Source organism: Prionailurus viverrinus, chromosome B1 (genome assembly GCF_022837055.1).
Source record: "Prionailurus viverrinus isolate Anna chromosome B1, UM_Priviv_1.0, whole genome shotgun sequence".
Lineage (NCBI taxonomy): Eukaryota > Metazoa > Chordata > Mammalia > Carnivora > Felidae > Prionailurus > Prionailurus viverrinus.
In genome coordinates this window covers 166,189,968-166,212,617 of record NC_062564.1, presented here as the reverse complement: position 1 = coordinate 166,212,617, position 22,650 = coordinate 166,189,968, and the positions used below count along the sequence as shown (strand labels likewise).

At 39.3% G+C, this 22,650-nt stretch overlaps 1 protein-coding gene across 11 annotated transcripts in view; it reads right to left on the bottom strand.

Annotated features, from left to right (window-relative positions):
* The window catches only part of CORIN (corin, serine peptidase), a 259,284-nt gene that overhangs the window by 18,681 nt on the left and 217,953 nt on the right, over nucleotides 1–22,650 (bottom strand). For all 11 annotated transcript variants that reach the window (XM_047857503.1, XM_047857505.1, XM_047857506.1 and 8 more), the window contains 3 exons: nucleotides 11,664–11,780; nucleotides 9,315–9,364; nucleotides 8,992–9,166 (listed from right to left, as the gene is read on the bottom strand). In XM_047857503.1, coding sequence (XP_047713459.1) covers nucleotides 8,992–9,166; nucleotides 9,315–9,364; nucleotides 11,664–11,780 — 342 coding nt within the window. The remainder of the gene's footprint in view (nucleotides 1–8,991; nucleotides 9,167–9,314; nucleotides 9,365–11,663; nucleotides 11,781–22,650) is intronic.

Below are 22,650 nucleotides of genomic sequence, written 5' to 3'. Positions count from 1 at the left end.
CATAGGCTCTGTCTACCGTCCACATCTCAGCTCCTGCTTATTGCTGTCATGTTGGAATGCTTGGTGTAACCTGACCTTTTATTTTTTTGAATGTTCAAGGGAAGCCAGAGTGCTGGATTCCTTTTATGGAATCCACAGTTTTAAATGCTGGCCAAACAACAGCAATACAATAGGCAAAAAAAAAAAAAACCCAACAACCTGGATTTTATTAGTGTAAGAGTTCTACTTTATAGCTTTCCAAGTATTTCTATACACAATGTTTCAAGCTATCTTCTTACCAACTGCGAGATGTAAATAGGAATTCGAATTCCATTTTAGAGAAGAGAAAGCAGTGACTCACAGCAGATGAGTGACTCATCTAAAGTCACAGAGATAGTAAATGATGGTGATAGACCAGGATGCTGGTCCTTTAAACCCCTAGAGCACACCCTTTCTACCAAACTTCTCTGAAACAAAGAGAAAGATCTACAGGCATCTACATAGGAATCAGGTACTGGCCACAGGAAAGCATGTAACATGGTGGAGACTCACTGGTGAGATAGCAGGAAGATACCTTCTTTTTCCTGAACATATCATCCCGCCATGATGGGGAGCTAGCCACCAGCGGTAAAATTACAGAAGGTGAAAAATCCTGTTATCCCAGGGTCCAAAAAAGCAAGAGAAGGGGGAAGTCAGATACATATCATAGACATTCAAGAATCAGATTTCAGAATGTTTTGGAAAAAAAAGGCAGACATGATAGTGTGCCCTGGGACTCTTAAAACAAGTATAACTCAGGAGACATGAGAGAATTAAAGCGCCAAATTCTGATGCTACTGTCACAAGTGACTGCAGTAAGAAAATGAAGAGTCATCTAAAAAGCAAATGTGACTGCACACGGATCCCAGAGCTTTGCAACTGGAAACTATCACAAAAGACTGGCATGAAAGCATAGTAACTACTGGAAAGTCTTTGTCATAGGCTGAGCAGTGGTTTGTTTAAGTAGGAAAAAAGTAGGAAAATAAAAATGGCTTCTCTGCAAAATAATGTGCAAGAACAAGGAAAGGGGAAAATTTCTGTCTGTGGCAAATAATATTACTAAAGAACTAAGACAAAACAGAACTACTGGAAGTTTCCTTTGCTTCCAGTTTCTCCATTCAAAGAGAATGTTCTTCAGACAATATGCAGAAGATTCATCTTTCCATTTGATAAAACATACAGGGGCTTAATACATTACAATGTTGAACAGATGTGTGGTCTAAGATTTGGGAGGACTCAGTGAGATGTCATTGACCTTCTGTGAGATATATTAACATTTCTAGTTCCACACAAGTTATAGTCCTAACTACTCAAACAATTGCATCTTTGAAACATCTAGAAGATGAGTGGCTGAAAGAAATGAAAACACAAGGATGAGGAAGACAGTTCATGCCCTCATGGAGCTTTTATTCTACTTAAAGAATATATAAAGAAGTAAGATTATCTCAGGCACTTAAAAGTGACAAAATAGGAGAACTTGACAGATGACTGAAGGGGGTGGGGGTTCACTGTATCCAAGATGGTTAGGGAAGGCCTTTGACAGAGCCATACTTAAATAGAGACTTTAATAACCAGAAGGAGGTAGCTTTGTGGCTCTAACTGTGAAAACAGCAAGTTCAAGTGTCCTAAGGTGGATATGAGCTTGGAGGATTTCAGGGACACGAAGAAGGCTAGATGTCTGCAGCCCAGTGAACCATGGGAGTATAGGGGAAGATGTAGTCCAAGAAGTAGGACTAGATCTTGAAAGGCTATGATGAGAAGATTTTAGTCTTGCTACAATGGGAAGCCATTGTGAAATTTTAAGTAGGGGGAGCGACATGGTCTGATTTACATTTTAGAAAGATCACTATCTCACTGTGTGGATGATAGACAATAAGGGAACAAGAGACCAGTCCAAAAGACCAGACAGGAAACTGTTTTAATTGTTGTTATGGATTGATTGTGTTTCTCTCTCAAATCCATATGTTGAAGTCTTAACCATGGGTACATCAGAATATGACCTTTTTGGAGATAAGGTCTTTACAGAGATAATCAAGTTAAAATGAGGTCATTAGGATGGGCCCTAATCCAATGACTGCTGCCGTTATAAAAAGGGGAAACTGTAGATAGGGATGCACACCAAGGGAACACTATGTGAAGACAAAGGCAGAGATTTGTGTGATGCTTCCACAAACCAAAGGATACCAGAGATTGACAGCAACCACCAGGATCTAGGTGAGAGGCATTCTCTCCCAGCCTTCAGAAAGGACCAACCCTTCTCATATCTTGATCTTGGACTTCTAGCCTTCAGCACTGTTAGACAATAAACATCTGTTGCTCAAACCACCCAGTTTATGGTATTTGGTTATGGCAGCCCTAGAAAACTAATACAATAGTGAAGACCTGCTATGATAATGACTTGGACTAGGAATATAGGGTGAAGATGGTGAGAAATGGGTGGGTTAGAGATATTTTGGAAGAAGAGCCTACAGAAATTATTATTAGAGTAAATGTGAGAGGAATTAAGGATAATTCCTAGGTATGGTGAACCAATGGATCATGATGATTTTTACTGAGATGGGGTAAGTTTGTGAAGCACACAATTATTTGATCAGTGGGAGAGGCAAGAAATCAAGTTTTGTTTTGGCCTCGTAAAGCAGGATGTTTATTACATATTCAAATGGACATCTCATCTAAGCAGTTAGTTATACATGTTTAAAGTCAATGGGTAGTAGTGAGGGGTGGGAAGAATCTGGGCTGGGATGGAGATATATGTTTGGAAGTCATGAACAAATATGTGATATTCATATTTTATATTAAAATGTGATATTCAAAATGATATTCATGTCAATACTTGATCTTCATATTTGCTCACATATGAACACATATTTAAACCATATTATTAGATGAGCGTAGATGGATAAGAAAGCCAAAAATTGGGCCCTTGTCTTAGCTTGGGATGGTATAATAAATTACCGTAGACTGACTGACTTAAATAATACACATTTACTTCTCATAATTCTAAAGGCCAGAAGTCTGAGATCAAGGGGATAGCATGGTTAGCTCCTGGTGAAGACCCTCTTCCTACTTTATAGACAGCAGTCTTCTTGTAACCTCATATGGCAGAAAAAGGTGGCAAGCTCACTTTCTTTTCCTGTAAGGACATTATTCCTATTATGGGGCTTCTACTTTCATGATTTAATTATCTCCCAACAACCCCACCTCCTAACTTCATCTAATTAGTTTCAACATATGAATTTGGAGGGGAAACAAAGCCTGAGGTCCATAATAGCTCAGGAGCACTAAAGCACTCAGTGGCCTAAAAAAGGAAGAGATGGAAAAAGAGAAATAGGTAGGTCAGTGAAATAAGAGGAAAACAAGAACATTTTTGTTATTCTAAAATAAAAGTGAAGAAAGTATTTCAAGAAAGATGTAGTGATGAAATACTAGGGAGGGTTCCAATAAGTTGGAAACTGAAAAGTCACCATTGAATATGGCAAGATGGAAGTCATCAAAGACTTTGATAAGTGCCATTTTTGTGGTGACCCTGATGAGAACTCTACCAGTGTGGGTTGAGGAGAAAATGAAAAGTGAAAAAGGGGAGATAGTGACTGTGCCGAAGTCTTTTAGGAGTTTTACTGTGAACAGTAGCCAAAATGGCCAGTAGTTGAAGAGAGATGGAAAGTCAAGAGAAGGGGGCTCAAGTTAGAGATATCAAGGCATGTTTGTCGAAGAGAATGACCCAGCAAAAAAGGGAGAAACTGATGATACAAAACAGAAATGATGATTTTAAAAATAAAGTCTTGAAAAAGATGAAGGAGGACATGATTGTCTTAAACAGAAATAGACACATCTTCCACCATAACTCAGGGGAGAGTAGGGGATATGGCCATATTTACAGGCAATTTGTTGGGATTAAGGATGAGGCAAGGTGGACTATATGGCAGTGTCTGTTCTCTCCATGAAGCATGAGGTGAGACCAATGGAGGGTGAAGAGGATTTGGGGAGAGAGGAGAACATGTCAGATAGTTGTCTCTGAGGGTAGAAAAGTGATCTTACTATGGAAGTAGATTAGAAGTGTCCCACATTGTTAGATGCTCATTTGAGACTCATGATTACACATTTTATGTGAACTCAGCAGTTGGGCGTGTGATATTCTTCAGCAATGTGGTTAGCTGTTCAGGTGCAGATGCAGAGTACATAGTAGGTGGCACGACTAGAAGAAACAAGTAAGTAACTACAAAGCTTAAGAGAGGAGGAGCTCCCATTTTCAGTGAGCCCCAGAAACTATGAGGTTTGGCCCATATTTTAAGCCCACTTCTGACTACATCCTAGACCCAGATATTTTCCACTGGAGAGAAGAGGGGAGAGAATATCTCCATAGGAGGCAGCACAGTGGCAAGAATGGAGTCAGGTCCTTGTCACCAAGGACTTTTCAAAACTACACTTGCTTATTCTTCAGTGACACTGGAAAACAGCACCCCAGGGGACATATGGATCCAAAATGGAGAATTTCTGCTTTACTGGGCACTATTACTGATGGGAGTGGATAAAATTCCTCAAGGGAATAGAACAGAAAAAAAAACTGTGAATTACTGGCACAGTTCATAGGCACCTAGAGATAAAGAGGGAATCATGAGGACACAACATGATTTAACTTTTAATAAAAAGTCAGACCAAACCTCTCACTTCCTTTTCTGAGTGCAGGAACAGACTGTTAGATTAGGAGACCTGGGTGAGCACAGTGACTTTGTTCTATGGAGAATGAGAGAGGGAGCTCTCCAGAAGGATGTAGAAAGATGACAGAGTAATATTAAAAGTCTAGCTGACGTTGAATGTCAGGGATGGTGCTGATCTCCACTCTTGGGTAATGTCCCCCCTCAATTCCGAAAAGCAAGAATATTAGGATCAGAAGATGAGGTATTTGCATTGACTCAGTTTTGGATATCTGCCTGGTCTGAATGGCAGGCAAATCCAGGGACAAAGACATTGAAAGTCTGGGTGAGAGGACTGAAGTGATTAGCCTGGCACACAAAGTTAACTGTGAAGAGGAGGGCATGAGAAGACTAGGGGACTGAAATCACTGGGGAACACGTGCAGACTAGCAGCCACAGTCCTGTTGGACAGAAGAGTTGGTTGGGTGAAATCACAGCATGGGTAACGTGGTGGGGTTAAGGGTTTTGGTCATCCAGTGAGGTGACCATTTTTTATGCGCATTTCCTGGTGAGCAATTAGATGCTTCTGACAATTGCCACTTGTGTGCCAGCCTAGGAAGTCCAGCCTTAAGTCTTTCAGAGGCAAGAGAAGGCAAGAACAATGCATGTGAAATTACTCCTGAAAGTCAAAGTCTTTCTTGTTCAGAACTGTTGAAGTTGAGTTGTTATTAGGGCATACGGGCCTTGGTCTGATCAGCTTAGTAACTCATGTTTTTAATTTTCATTTGGGATTTTTAAATACTTTTTCATAAAAGAGAAAAACAAACCTGTCTTTTTGGTTTTTTTCTTTCTACCAATATAATTTAAAAAGACAGGCTTGATAAGACCTACAGATGGATCATGCTGGGCCTTGCCAAAGTATGGGATCACAGTGTGAAGTAAAGCCCATTAATTGCAGCAGTTGATGACTCCAGCAGGGAATAGGGCTTACAATGAGACGTTCTCAAAGCTTGCCGGCCACTGGAGAGATTGTAAAATTGAATCAGTTATTAGCACATATTCAGGAGAAGGCTTATTTGAAGTTGGGCAATTTCTAGCTTTTTATGGACAGACCAGATCCCTCTTGAGAGTTGTGTTAAGTCTAGTGTTCCATGAAATTTCACCAAGACCTTTGATATTATATCCATTTCCTTAATTGTAAACACATATTTCTTTTCGAATGCAAGGTTTCTTCTTAACTTTGCAGAGCTGTCAATGACAGAGGAAGCTTGGATACCACATATGGAAATGACAAAAGTGGTTTATGAACCTGGTTTAGCTAGCACGTAAAGAGTACTGTTGGATTTGTTTAGGTGATCATCTTTTGATGAATGTAATCTTGCTAGTACCATCTTCTGCTTATCACGGAGCTATACACCAAAACTGGGAAAGGCATCTGGAAACATCTGGCCCCTTCCAAAGCAATAACATTGTAGTGTATTTTCCTGACATACTACACAGACTTTTCCAATTGCTTTGGGTCTTACACACTAAAAGTTCTCAAGAGGAGGTACTGGTTTGATTTTTTTTATATTTTCTTTTCCCCAAACGAGCAATCAACTGGAAATACACGTTTCCATTTTACAATTGTACTCTAATTACTCGTTTAAATGTCTGTCTCCTTACTAGGTTAGCACTTCAAGGAAGGAAACATGTATTCATCTCTGTAACCCCCATGTAGAGCTGAATATATATGCTGGGACTGTAGCCCATAGCAACAAGGACCAGTAGGTGAGTAGCTGTGCTTGAGAAGGTGTATTGCAGTATTGCTAAAATGGTAGCAAAGTGGGACTAACCTGAACGTCCATCGACTAGGGGATAATGGAAAAAGTTATGGTAAATCTATATAATGGAATATCATTTAGGTTTGAAAAAGAGTGAGGGAGAGCCACGTCTATTAACCTAGAAAAAGAGTGAGGGAGAGCCACGTCTATTAACCTAGAGGGAGGTCCATGATATATTATCAAATGAGAAAAACAACTTAACAAACAAAAGCACAGAGTATGATTCCAAATCGTAGAAGTAAACAGTGGCACCCTGCGAAAAGTCTATGTGTTCACAGCTGTGAAGGAACACTCCCTCGGCTATCACAGGGGTTACTGTGGAAGACGATGAGAAGGGAGAAGACAAAAATACAGCAAATCTGTAAAATACACAAAAATACACAAAATGTAAAGATACTCATGCGATACTGCAAAGGGAAAAGGTAGAATGCACGTTTTCAGCAGTAATTTTTTAAAAGAACAGTTGACCTTTATCGAGAGCTTACTGATCAATGTCAGGCATGGTTCTCAAGGCTTTGCATAAGACTATTTCACTTACTGCCCGCACCAGCCCTGTGAGGTAGGGACTATTATTTCCCTCATGTCATAAGTGAAAAAACTGTGGCCCAGAGAGGTTAATGAATTGACCCGTGACGACACAGCAAGTGGCAATGCTAAGAAAAAATATGAATAAGCAAAAAAAAAAAAAAAAAGAGAGAGAGAGAGAGAGAAGAAATTGCATTTTTTTTTCTAGAAATTAAGCTGATCAAATGAAAAGAATCAATTTGGTCAGGTGATAGAACTATGAGTTATTTTGTCTTGAATATTTGCTATTATTTAATATTTAATTTTACTTTGGAGTAAAGTAAAATTATTAAAAATAAATAGAAAAAAGGTGTGGTGATTTTAAAACATGCCGTCAAATCTTCCTCCTACTGAGAGGAGAGTTCCTTGCTTCTTCCCTTTGGAGCTGAGCGGGGCTTGTGGGGGCTCCGACCAACCACAGAGGTGAGGTACCTGCCTCTTTGTGTGTTTTTGGAGGCTAGGTCAAAAAAGGCAACACACCTTCCTCCCAGCTCCCTTTCTGAGCAGCTGGTTCTGGGGGACCAGCCACCATGGTGTTGAGTCCCACATGGAGATAGATGTACTAAGGCCCCAGCCAACAGGCAGCATCGACTGCCTGCCTTCTAGCCCTCAGCCTTAGAATCTTTCAACCAAGGCCCCAGACATTGATGATCAGAGACAAACTGCGCTGGCTATGTCAGCTCCAAACGTCTGACCCCCAGAATTGGATTTTTTGTTTGTTTGTTGTTGTTACTGTTTGATTTGGGGTGTTTTTTTTTGTTCTTTTTCTTTCTTTGTTTTTTTTTTTTTTTTTTTTTTTTGTTTTGTTTTGTTTTTTGGTTTTTTGGCTCCTAAAATACACAGTCGATAGAACAGGTGCAGTGGTATTTGTCAATTTAGGGTAGGGTTCCCCTTTATCTTATTTTTCTAGTCCCTTCAGGCATCTTGTGATGATGAATTTTATATGCCAATGAAATTTGGGCCATGGTGCCCAAATATTTGGTGAAACATTGTTCTGGATGCTTTCGTGAAGGTATCTTGGGCAAGATTAACATTTAAATTGGTGGACTTTGGGGGCGCCTGGGTGGCGCAGTCGGTTAAGCGTCCGACTTCAGCCAGGTCACGATCTCGCGGTCCGTGAGTTCGAGCCCCACGTCAGTCTCTGGGCTGATGGCTCAGAGCCTGGAGCCTGTTTCTGATTCTGTGTCTCCCTCTCTCTCTGCCCCTCCCCTGTTCATGCTCTGTCTCTCTCTGTCCCAAAAATAAATAAACGTTGAAAAAAAAATAAATAAATTGGTGGACTTTGAATAAAGCAGATTACCCTCCATAATATGATTATCCTCATCCCATAAACTGGAGACTTTAAGAGAACAAAGACAGGTCTCCCCTGAGCAAGAAGAAATTCAGCCAGCAGTCTGCCTTCGCATTCAAACTGAACCTCTCCCTGAGACTCTAGGCTGCCAATCTACACCATTAGGTTTTGGACCCACCAGCACCCGCACAATCATATGAGACAATTTCTTAAAATAATTTTACCCCTCCTCTCTCATTCTCTGAGAACCCTAATACACATATTGGGGGTACCTTTAACTCTGCTTCTCAAACTCCTCACAAATCCTTCCAGCTAACCTCACTATAGGAAACATAAATCCCCTCTGTTGAACTTCAGATGTAGTTGACATATTTAAGGGGGCTGGAAAAGAGACTAATGCTAGCTGGAGGGCTAACCTTCTAAACCTCTTTCTTCCACTTCCCCCCTCTTTAGGGAAAAATCATAAACAATATGATTGCCAGTAAGTGATCAGCACATACATAGGATGACAACATCAAGGATAGGAAAATCTAAGCAGATCAAGGAAGTAAATCAACTGTGGCTTCTGCACTGAAGTGGCTTCGCAGAATTATATAAGACACTAAGAATGCCCGAGTGACAGAATGATCAGGTTGAGGCAAAGCCGAAGGATGGAGCTTACCCCTCAAAGCAGTGGGCAACCGTCAGGACCCACTTCTTGGCAATGAGGACACAGCCACAAATGTGTCCACTGGGTTCACTCTGCAGGGAACACTGCCATGGCCATCTTCCAGGACGACTCGTTCGACCCCCAAGGATCCTCTTGTTCATTCGGGCAGCAGGGCGGCGCCCACAGTCTACCAGGGAGCAGGAAAGACAGCGGGTGATTCACCAACAAGCCCAGCTCCATGCTTGGATCTTTGCTGTTAAGTGCAAGTTATTGTTTTTGCCCTGAGCCAACCCAGTTAAGTTCGTATTCCATTGCTACACCACTAATTCTCTCACCTTGTTTAGTACACAGAAGAGAGATCTTACTTCCGCTATGACAAGGCTGCCTAGATTTGGAAACATAAAATGGCATAGTGTTAAGTCACATATTTATCACTCACTTCAAACACTTTACCACCGAAAAGCAAGACATAGGTTCTACTGTTCCCAGAGGTTGTATTCTTTGAGTAATGATTATCTGTACTGGTGCAGGAATTCTTGAGGCAGGGCTATTGTCAAATACCATCTTGGAAATGACAGCATATGGAGGATGTTTACTTTTTTTTTTTTTTTTAGTTTATTTAATATCATCATAATATATTTTCACATGTGTGGGAAAAGAAACTACTTTTAGCAAAGTCTCCCACATCATCTTGGTTGGTGGCACCGCCCAGAATATTGACTCAGACCATAATTTTCTTTTTTTTTCTTTTTTTTTAATATGAAATTTATTGTCAAATTGGTTTCCATAAAACACTCAGTGCTCATCCCAACAGGTGCCCTCCTCAATGCCCATCACCCAATTTCCCCTCCCTGCCACCCCCTTCAGCCCTCAGTTTATTCTCAGTTTTTAAGAGTCTTATGTCAAACCATAATTTTCAAAGTAAGGAGAGGAAGGCAAGGGAATTGGGTGATTTCTTAGAATCTCTAGTGAGAAAGGAGCATGTCAGATTTTTATGCTTAGGGAGAGGGTGTGGATGTTCAAAACAAGTTGCAAATAGTTTAGAAAGATAAAATATTACTTCAGAAAGTTAGAGAACAGATAAAGGAATTGAATATTTAGACTGGAAAAGATTCATGAAGATACTTGTAATAATAAAATGTGGATCTAGGGCACCTGCCTGGGTGACTCAGTTGGTTGAACATCCAACTCGGTTTTGGCTCAGGTCATGATCTCACAGTTTCGTGGGTTCGAACCCCACATCAGGCTCTGTGCTGGCAGTGAGAAGCCTGCTTGGGATTCTCTCTCTCCCTCTCTCTCTCTGGCTCTCTCTCTCTCTTTCTCTCAAAATAAGTAAACTTAAAATAAAATTTTAATGTGGATCTATGATTGGCTGACAAGAAGAAGGGAGTTAAATTTATTCCATGTAACTCTAGATGGCAGGATCAGAACCAGTCAGTAGAATTACAGGAATAATGGGTTCAGTAAAGAAAGACTTTTCTAAAAACCAGGGTTAACCTTTAAAGGTAAGAACATGGGCCATGTTTAAGCATCTATCAATGTGACTGCACAAGAGAATTCAGTGTAGGGAATATTAAGTTTCAATCACAGAGTTTTCTTTCAACCATGAAGCATTTATTCACAGTATACATTTAAAAAAACAAAAGATACTTTGAGACTGTCAATGGGGCGCCTCGGTGGTTCAGTCAGTTAAGCAGTTAGGCTACTGACTCAGTTTTGACGGTTTTTGCTTTAGTATATATGATCTCATGGTTTCATAAGTTTAAGCCCCGCATCGAGCTCTGTACTGGGGGCATGGAGCCTGTTTGGCATTCTCTCTCTCTTGCTCTCTCTCTGCCCCTCCCCCACTATGTCTCTGTCTCTTTCAAAACTAAATAAACTTTAAAAAATTAAAAAAAAATACCGTGACATGCTTAGAATCCTAGACCTCTCAGAAAAAAAGAAGTATCCCTAAATATGCCATGTCCACATTCCCTTTTGAGGATCTGCTATATTTTCATTTCTTGGTAAATTTGCATGGGGATATGTGTAATTATTTGTATCAATGAGTTATATAATTCAGAAAACACATGTTTGCTTTTTGCCTTCCCACAACCTGAAGTCCTGTCTCCTACTTACTCTCTATCTTGTTATCTTTAATTTCTTTGTAGTATTTCCAAATATCTGAAATTTATTTTGTTTACTAGCTTATAGTTTCTCTGTCTACCTATACAATGTAGGTTTTTTAAGACCAGAGCAAGTGGACTTTCAAGGCTACTCGATTATAATTTCATTTTGTGTCAATTTTTCCCTCAGACTCTCCAAGTTTGATCAGTTCTCATCACTTCAGTTCCCTCCTAACTAGTTCCATGTAGCATCTGTAGGATATTAGACATGAGAATTTACTTTGGATAGGATTTGAAAAAGCTCCAAAATTAGAATCTAAGTTCCTCTTCCTTCACCATAATAGTTTCTGTAATCTTCATTAAAGAAAAATGTAATTAGCAAGAGAAAAGAATCTGTGTCTAGAAAGAAGAGATAAAGCAAAACAATGTTGAAATATGAAGGCCAATCACCATTCTATGGAAGTTCTTTATTGATGTGATACATTTGGATTATGCTAAATTAGAAACAGGAGAAAGCCCCTGATGATAGATTCCTGCTCCATAATCCACTCTACACAGCTCTTGTGAAGACTGTCTTACCCTTTTACCAGCAGTTCATGCAAAGTGGTCCCATTGAGGCTCTCCCAGTTGGAGTGTAACGTCAGCCACTCCTGGTCTTGCTCCTGTCCCTGTACCAATTTAGTCACAGATGGTTCTCTAATAGAAGGACAAATAACAATGAAATATTCAAAGCACAGTGATCTTTGACAGGCCATATCATTATTTAACACTCATTCTCTTTCAAAAAGAAACATTACAGGGGCGCCTGGGTGGCTCAGTTGGTTGACAGACCGACTTCGGCTCAGGTCATGATCTCATGGTTTGTGAGTTCGAGCCCCGCGTCGGGCTCTGTTCTGACAGCTCAGAGCCTGGAGCCTGCTTCTGATTCTGTGTCTCCTTCTCTCTCTGCCCCTCCCTCACTCATGCTCTGTCTCTCTCTGTCTCAGAAATAAACATTAAAAAATTTTTTTTAAAACAAACAAAAAAACCTAAAAAGAAACATTACATTATAAGTCAATATTTCAAGAGGGGGGGGGGGTTGTATTAGAAATTTGGCACGGAATGTGATCAATAGAAGAGGAAGCTACTAAAAGTATATACTAAAGCAATAAAAATCTCAACTGTTACAGCTGTTTTAATCATGCTCTCCACTGACATGTACTTGAACTTTGTGAGGTGTTCGAATTCTAACGTATATGACATAAAAGTTCCAATATCTCAAAAACAAGAGCAACTTCGGGCAGGGATCAAAAAAAGCAAGATAAAATTTATCTTCCTGGGATTTTTTTCTCCTCTCTTCTTGCCCAATGTAATCCTGCAATGCAGCGATACCTTAAAATGAAGTAAATACAGTAAAAACTAAAGAAGTAAATAAGTAAATTGATTGCTATGTAATATCTATTCAGACAGCACAAAACTGTAATGATTTTTCTCAACATACTATAAAATCTTTATGCACCAAAAGTCAGGAAAAACTCTGGAAAATAGAAATGGGAGTTAAACACTATTATTTTCCTCTTTACCTGTCTTCTTAATCAACTTCTATGAATCCTTTTCTGTGAATGTCTTATTCAATCATTCAAGTACATATGGTTACACCACATCCAAGATTGAAAACCTTGGGTTTTCAATCCAAAGATTGAAAATTGGGGTTCAAAAGTATGCAGGTTTTATGTAAAATATTCTATTCTTCATGAAATAATTGGCTCTTTTAGGCCATCTGTATTTGCCGAAAACCTTTTGCAGTTCCATCACCTGAAGCCCCAGGGTAGATGAGGTGGAGGAATGAATTTAGACAGGAGGAAGGAGGGCTGCTTCTAAACCTGGAAGGAAGATGATACTTTGCTGAAGTTGGAGGGGAGTAGAGACTTCAAATCAGATAGCCTCTATCTTTCTTTCCAAGTAAAAGGTGAGCTCCTCAGATGAAAGTTGGGGATGTCAGGGGCTCATGATGACAAGGAAAGTGACAGGTATATGGATTCGTTCCCTGGTGGAAGTGTTTGAAGAAACACATCAAAGATAACTGAGGACAATGGCAACAGCACTGAGGGTTCAAATGAACCTGGAAATCCTGAAATTGTGCCAGCATCAAGTCTTCATGCTTAGTGACTTTCTTTTCCAATAACAGATGGATGACACTTTTTGAAAAAAAAGAGGGGGTGGTGTAGAGGGCACAAAAGGGAAGCAAAGTTCGGTTCAGTGGCATTGAAAGGGAAATGAACATTGCAGCTGATTATTATTTAAAAATTATTTCTAAAATTTTCACTTTATGAGATTTAACTAATCTCATCATAGAAAACAAAAGGAACAAAACCTTCCCCAAATCCTGTTACTTTTAAAAAGAGGGAAACCCTCTAAAGAGAACTGATGACAGAATAAGAGCCAAAGAAAAAAACAAAACAGAGCCCTTAATAATGAATGGATTCTAATCACTGGATGTTAAAGCAAAGAGCATGCACCCTGACCACACTTTAAGAAGAGTTCCACCAGATTTAAATTTAGTTAGAAACTTGAATGAACTGTGAGGTCGTTGAAGAGTTCACAAAACCTACTGCAAAATGAGGGTTTTCCTTGTCCTTGACCAAAATGAGAGTATGGCTTTCTGTTAATCTCAGAAGTTGCGTATGTGGAGGCATAGTGAGAGGGAAACTTTCAATGTCAGACAGAGGTCACAAATACCACTGACAGTATTTCTCCTGATACCTGCATCCTGAGAATTATGTTCTGTGGTAGAACAACTTGGGAGCCTCCTAACTCCAGGCATTTTACTGGCCAAAAGACAAAGGAAGATAAGCATCAGATTAAATTTGTTGTTTAAGTCATTCTTTAGGCAGGTATTTATAAGGCAAAAGGGATTTGCACAGGGAGGTCTATTCAGCATAGGATTTGCACCGATGGTGGATAGAAAAATCATTGCAAAGGAAACTTCAGTCTTTCAATCTGCAAGGCAACTTCAGTTACCCTGAAAAAAGGTCTCCACAGAGCAAGGCACATGGGATGTTTCTGCATTTCATTCATTAATCTCCAACAAGAAAGGCAATTTAGTCTGAATCTCTCACTTACATCAAGTGGAAAATATAAGAAATTCATCATCAAGGAGAGGGGAATGTCATTACAAAAATTAGTTTCCCATGAAATTCTTAAATACTAGAATGCTTTTCATACACAAAAAACAAATCTTTCAGCCCCAGAAATGCCATTCTATGGCTCATTAAAAAAAATATCAGGAAATCCATATGGTTGTATTTCTGCCATCATACAGAATCTGAGCATCTGTGTGATTTCAATTTTTAAAATTTTTTCTTTAGATAATTTTTAAAATTAAAAAATACTTATACCTGGAAAAAATAATACAAATTATACAGTGAAAAAATATTCTTCCCATTCCAGATGTATAGAAACAACCTCCATAAGTAGCATCTGAGAGTATCCTTGCCAAGCTTTAGCTGTAATTCATGTATATATACATAGATTTTTTTAGTCCATACACCTTGTTTTCTGTTGTATTTTTTTTTAATCTACACACCTTGTTCTGTGTTGTACTGATGATATTTTTATTTAGTGATTTATCTTGGAAGGCTTTCCGTAAAAATAGTTAACGTTTGTCAACTGCACTATTTTATCTTCTTTAATCCTCTCAACAATGTTGGAAAGGAGGCATCATTATTCCCTTTTTCGGAGATGAAAAAATTCAGGTAAAAAGAGAGTAAGTACCTTGCCCAAGGTCACACAGTGACTAGATGGCAGAACTGGGATTTGAATCCTGGTGGTCTGATGACAGAGGACCACTCCTAACACTTCGAACACCACGTGGTCCCTCTTCATTAACAACACATGCTGTGTTCTTTTTACAGCTGCAGAGTTTTACCATTATATGGATGTACATACATTTACTTACCCAGCCCACTATTAACCCACAGGTAGGCTGTTTCCAATTTTTTTTACAACAAAAAACAGCAGTTAACCCTTTTAACTGTTCACCTTTGCCTACATGCACAGTTTCCCAAAATAAAAATAATTTCCTAGATATAAAAGTATCAAATCAAAATGGAAATCTTTGCCTCGCAGTATGGATTTTCCCTTCAAACACTAATGGCAATTTACATACTCATCAAGAATATATGTGTAAGGACTTTTTAACTTTTATAACTATGCACAAAGTGTAAATCATGCTATTAAAAGGTATCTGGAACTTAGCTGCTCAAATTTGGCTTGACAGTCGGTAGTGATTTTGACTTACCTTTTTCCATATTTTACCAAATTAAAGAAAGTCTGTTGGGTAGACAGCGAAAGAGCAAAACCCATTTTACTAGTAATTAGGCATCAAAGTCACTGTATCCTAAGAAAGTGTGTGCAGGGAATATAATCAACCCTGAATGTTTCTATAGCAGCCATGAAATCATATACAGAGAAAGAAAATAAGGGACAATCTAATCCAGTGCCCTCATTTGACAGCCTGACAGTCTGAGAAAACTGAGACACAGATACAGACCCATCCCAAACATTCGTGGGGGCCAAACATTTGTGAGTAAGGGTACAAATGGAGGCCCACATAAGATATGTCTACATATTTAGATGTTATAAATCAAATTCACAAGTTGTTAAAGAACATGTCTTCTATCTTCCCTTTTTTTTTCCCCCAAGATTTTATTTAAATTCAAGTTACTGAACATATAGTGTAGTATTAGTTTCAGGAATAGAATTTAATGAGTCGTGGTTCACATATAACACCCAGCACTCATGACAAGTGCCCTCCATAATGCCCATCCCCCATTTAGCCTCACTATCCTCCCCTCCAGTAACCCTCGGTTTGTTCTCTATATTTAAGAGTTTCTTATGGTTTGCCTCCCTCTCTGTTTTTTACCTTATTTTACTTTTCCTTCCCTTCCCCTGTGTTCACCTGTTTCTATCTTGCCATCTTGACCAACGTATCTTTTAGGCTCGGAATATAGGATTTTGGCCTCTTTGGAACAGTGGTTTCAAACCTTGGCATTCATCATCACCTGGAGGACCCGTTACAACAAAGCTTGCTGGCCCCACTCCCAGATTCCCTGATTCAGTAAGTCTGAGATGGGGCCACAAAGGCTACCCTTCTAACAAGATCCCAGGTGATGCGGCCGCCGCTGGTCTGGGACCACACTTTGAAGACATTGCTTCAGATAGCAGACCAGGCTCCAGGTGGGCAAGACAGACTCCTTGCCCCATGGGGTGAGGCATGGCTGGGGAGGAAGGCCGGAGTGTTCACTCTAAATCAGGGTTTCTTATCCTCGACACTGTTGACATTTTAGACCAGATAATTACTCACTGTGCGGAGTCGTCTGGTGCTCTTTAGGATGTTTAGTGTCATCCCTGGCTTCTACCCACGAGATGCTAGTAGCCACCCCTGGACTGACAATTAAAAGGGTCTTACAGACGTTTCCAAATGCTGCTTGAGGGGCAAAGTTAAGCCTGGTGGAGAACCACTGATCTAAATCATGGAGCCCAGGGCCAGGGCCCTCTGCTTTGGGTCGAGGGGCAGTACTGCACAGAAAAGCAAAAGGATTTCCAAATTTGCTTCTTGAATTGTGTGGCCATAAGACATATATATATTTAAAAATGTATAATTCTTCCTCTGCCCCCAAAAATGAGAAGATAGAACTTCTCCAGAATTCTAAAACATCTTGACATTTTGAAAGGAATGACACATGGATGCATTTCAAGGCTTAGGTGAGCAACCAGATCTCTAGATAGTCGGACCTGTCCTCCCACACTGAAGACACCCAGTGTTCAGTAATAAGGCATTCAATGCTTGTGTTATCCTTATGTTGGGGTTGCTTACTTAAACAATGAAGGTCAGCACAAATTCCCAGAAACCAAGGGCTTCTTCACTTTTGGCAGCAAGAGAACAGGGGAGGAATTACCTAGAAAGGTTACACATTTCAGTAGCAGGGCAAAGTTTGTTCTCTTGTGGCTACTGCTGGGGAAAAATAATCTGAGTTTTCATCTTCAATACTAACAGTTGGTCTTGAAATATAAATGTCTAGTGTAGTAGACAAAATATGTTATTTGCTCTTCTAAATATCCTGTTCAGAACTTGGAACGTCTCCACTAAACATTTAGCTCTCTGAATTCAGGAATATTTTCATGAACACTGTCACATTATTATCTCTGTTTGGTTTCTATAGACTAGACATGTTATTAAAAAATTAGGGGCGCCTGGGTGGCGCAGTCGGTTAAGCGTCCGACTTCAGCCAGGTCACGATCTCGCGGTCCGGGAGTTCGAGCCCCACGTCAGGCTCTGGGCTGACGGCTCAGAGCCTGGAGCCTGTTTCCGATTCTGTGTCTCCTTCTCTCTCTGCCCCTCCCCCGTTCATGCTCTGTCTCTCTCTTTCCCAAAAATAAATAAACGTTGAAAAAAAAATTAGTTAAATTATTTTGTCAAATAGAAAGATGACCTGGAAATTCTGACAAGAAAGCATAATAGGTTTAAAACAAAGCAGGAATGAGTATCACTATAGAGTCATTTGTCTGGTAAGTTAGCTCAGCTTATGCTTTATACAGGAAAACTTCCCCCTGGTAGTAATGTTTAAAGGACAGCATAAAGTCTGAGTTAATTTTTCCAGTAAACTCAGTATTTCTAAAAATATTTTTGTTGAAATCCTAACTGAAGACATATCATTTTATTCATTGGTCTGTCTCAGAGGTAGAGTATAAGAACTGTATGAGGCAATGAGCTATAGGTCCAAGTGACAAAAACTATCCCCAAGCAGAGAGGAGAATGTTATGAATTTAAATTAAATCACAGTATTGATATTTCATAAAATTTAAACATCAATAAAACTAGGTATTTAATCCATATTTATCTAAAATTATAACATGAAGTAAAATATAAGTTTATAAAATATAACTATTAACTATACATTATTCTAACATAAGTTAGAAAATAAAATTAATATCGAATGCCTGGGTGGCTCAGATTCTCTCTCTCTCTCTGCCCCTTCCTTGCTCTTGCATGTGTGTGCACTCTCTAAGTTAAATTAAGTTAAATTAAATTAATTTTAAAAAGTATTGTTGAAAATAAACACATCATTAAAAGTGAAACCATCAACCAATCATAAAAATTTTTAATTAAAATGTCATTAGATCGTTTTTAAAATTCAATCTTATGAAGCAAACGGAGTACATGGGGTCAAGTGGTAAGTACACTTTTGAGCAAAAGTGTCTGCCTCTTTCAGAATGCACACTAGCCCAGGGCACTTGCATGGCTCAGTTGGTTAAGCATCCAACTTTGGCTCAGGTCATGATCTCACAGCTTGTGAGTTTGAGTCCTGTGTCAGGCTCTGTGCCGACAGCCTGGAGCCTCCTTCAGATTTTGTGCGCATCTCTCTCTGCCCCTCTCTGGCTCATGCACTCTCTCTCTTTCTCTCTCAAATATAAATAAACATTAAAAAAATAAATTATTTAAACAGAAAGAATCTACACTATCCAACTCTTTCCTTCGGTCCTTTGGTCTATTTTATGCAGAAATTTCCATGGCTTTTTTGATAACTTGCAGAAAACCTTTGGAAAATTTTTTAAACTCTTTTTAAGAAACAGATTCAACATTTTATTGAGAGTGGCTTGAGTTTAGTTTCAAAGAAAGTGTTTCCTCTTTGTCTCCACTTTTCAGTTGATCAATATAAAAGCAGAGATTACCAATTTCAACTACAATACGCCATTTTTTTGTTCCGTTAATTCAGAAAGACTGTGAGCCAGAGTAGGATTAATTTTTCTAACAGAAGTCTTGCTTTGTCAAGTGCCTGTTTCTTCCGCCTCTTGAAAACTATAGAAGTATAGAAAATACCCCTTTATTCAATTAAGACAGACTATGTCTCTGGATAGAAGATAAAATAATACAAACTTCAGGGATTTAAGTATATATATATATATATACACACACACACACACACACACACACACATACACTGAGGTTTTTATATGTATATTATATATACATATTTATTTTATATATACATATTATATATACATATATACATGTGTGTATAAGTGTACGCTTACATATGTATATGTATATATATACATATATATTAAGTATATATATGTACATATTTTTTTTTCATGTATATATTCAGTTACTAGTTTTACACAAACAAACAAACAAACAAAAAACCTCAGGATTTTAGCCCCTAAAATACCACTGGAATATCTGAGTATGAAAACCTAGAAATGTAATCAATTTCTAAGGAGATGTGGATGGTCTTCAGAAAAGTGGGTGCCAGAGAACCAAGAGCCCTCAGGACCCTCTACCTCTCATCTACCCTCTTCTGTGAGAAGAAGCAGGAGGTGACGTGAGGGTGGCTTTATTGTCTCCATGTGACTTTCCACAAACCAGAGGACAGCTTGCCTGCTCTTCTAAACCCAAATTCATTCATCTTCGTGAACAAAAAGGAAAGAAGTCTCTTCTTCTAGCTCAACCAAAACCAAATCTCGTTGAAGAACTTTAAGTATCCCAAATCCAATCACTGTGACCTAGAAGTGAAGTCCTTTGATTGGTTCAGCTTGGGTTAGGTCCCTCCCCCTCAACCAGTCACTGAGGCCAAGAAGAGTGGTTCATGTACAAAATGGCAGCTCCCATTTGGATCCCAAGGATAGAATGAGGAGTGAAGCAAGTCCCCGAAAGGAAGGGATACAGGGAAGCAACTTAATAAATGTCTGCTACAAGTGATTTTAATTGAAATTTTTTACTTAAAAGATGATTATGCCTCAGAGTCAAGATTCTACATGTTCCTTTGTTACTGTTTAGAAGAGGTAGGAAGGATAAAAACTTGGGTAGAAATTAGATTTGACTTATGTTCATAAATGAAATACTGGGTTACTCCGTAAGTGTTCAAGCTGATAATGTTGTAAGGTGAATTGGATCTCAGGAGGAACATTATCCTGGCAGAATTAAACAAATGATGCAGTCAGATGGACAAAGGCTAAACCTGATGACTATGGGGTTAATAAGGTGTAATGCGAATGGAGACAACACAAGGGTGTTGTATTTAGACGCAGTCCCTTCCTCAAGGGGCTATTATTTTAGTTAGAGAAACAAATAACAAACATGTTAAAAATAATTTCTAATACTGTGCTTTGAAGAAAGCAAAATAAGCAGAGAGTGACTTGGTGTGGGTGAAAGCTGCTTCAACTAGGGTTGCTAAGGAAGGCCTAAGTGTTTGATGTACGAGCTAAGACGACATGAATGATGAGAGGGAGGTGACCACATAAAGGTCTACAGATCAGCATTCCAAGCAGGAAGAACAATGAGGGCAAAAGCCCCTGAGGTGGAAATGGGTTTTCAGTTTGAACATCAGTAATAAGGTCATCGTGTCTAAAGTTCACGGACACGCGGAGAATGCTAGAAAAGAGGGAGGGAGGGGCCAGTGTCTTACAGGCCAGAGTAAGAATTGGATTTTGAGCCCAAACTATATAAATAATAAGAAAAGACTAGTGGGTTTGCCATGCAGATAATGTCATTGCTGATTGTCAGTCTTGTCTTGGAGGTAAAAGCCGGTCAAACTGCAGTAAGTTTGAAAGACACTATGAAAAAGGTAACAGATCTAAAGTTAGTCATCACCAGGAGTCTTCTGGTAAAAGTTCCAAAATGAGTAAGCTGCCAGATAAGGACTTCTAACAGAAAGAATACAGGCCTCTTTGGTCAATTATTGATGGATTATCTTAAATCACGTTCTTAACTTCCCAGAACTCACTCATATTTATGTCCAATGGCAATGCTATATTCATTATGATGACTGGGGAATCCAAGTCCCCCAGAGACATTATGGAGATGCATTTTTTCCATTCTAGAATCTTCTGGCTCACATCAGCCCTGGTATTTTTGGCTAAAAGCTGAGTCTTGACAGTACTTAATTCTGGAGAACCATCTGTTGGTTTTAAAAATCAGGATATGAGTCCATTCTCCACTGATAAACTCTTCACCACAAAATGGAATGTAAGAGAGTAAAAAACAATCTGATTAATTCAGAATTTCACATAGTTCCATTCTAATTAATAACGGCAAATTTCTCTATACCACTGAGAAGTTTCCTTTTAAGTTCATAAAATATTCATTAACTCTACCAACACAGTTTGAGATTCAGTTTGCTAGATTTTTTTTTTTAACGTTTATTTATTTTTGAGACAGAGAGAGACAGAGCATGAATGGGGGAGGGTCACAGAGAGAGAGAGGGAGACACAGAATCTGAAACAGGCTCCAGGCTCTGAGCTGTCAGCACAGAGCCCGACGCGGGGCTCAAACTCACGGACCGGGAGATCATGACCTGAGCCGAAGTGGGCCGCTCAACCGACTGAGCCACCCAGGCACCCCGAGATTCAGTTTTCTAACAAATATCTAAATTCTTGGTAGAGCCTGCTGTTGGCGATCATACAGCAATGCTTTCAGGACAACTGATAGACTTCCCTTGCTTTGTTTATTAAAGCCTCATACCCAGTAGTCTCATGGAAGAACTTAAAAAAACACTTTTACTTCCTTTAGGATACAGCACTTCTTCGCGAAATTATTCCTCATCCTCACTCCAGAATAACACGTTCCAGGGAACGATACACTCACACTCTGGACTATCTGATTTTCTTCTCACCCAGGCAGTCACTTAACCAGCTTCTTGGAAATGTGTAGGATTGAATTCCCTGTGCCCAAGCTACGTGCCTGCCAGAAAAACCGTGAAGCTGCTGTGTGAAAGAAAACAACTTTTTATGGATGTGCTTCAGCTAACTTCTACTCAGAATATGCCTACCATCTACTTATTACTATAAGTGGCTTTTTGAAAACCGAAAAGCACTTACATTGTTGTCCTGCATGCATGATGAATTTTCTCCACTGCTGCACCTCCTCACTACTATCTACTTAAAAATCCCACAATGGGGGCGTCTAGGTGGCTCAATCAGTTAAGTGGCTGATTCTTGATTTTGGCTCAGGTTTGTGAGATCCAGCCCTGTGTCAGGCTCCACGCTGACAGCATAGAGTCTGCTTGGGATTCTCTCTCTCCCTCTCTCTCTGCTCCTCCCCTGCTCACACTTGCTCGCTCTCTCTCTCAAAATAAATAAATCGACTTTTAAAAAAATGCCACAATGATAAGATCATTAGGTGGTATGGTACTAAGACTTGCACCAAAAATCCTGAAGGGAGCAATACTAAAAGGGATTTATGTTTAAGAAGCTGGTTGGCCACATCAATCGGGTCACGTTTATTGATTAACTGGATGTACAGAGGATCTACTCCCCACGAGGCCCTTTGCCTTTGCTTGGAATTGCATCCCGGCACCATATTTTTCTGTGACCTAGCAAAGTTCCTTGATCTAAGCCTCAGTTTCCTCATACATAAAGTAGAAATAATAATGCTATGTCTACTGCGAGATTATAGTGTGGATAAATTGGGTTGATATATATCAAGGACTCAGAGCAGCCTGGCACACAATGAAAATTAGCCATTACTATTTTGTATAACCTTTCTGGGAAATAAGATAAAGAATAAAAAAATAAAAGTAAAATG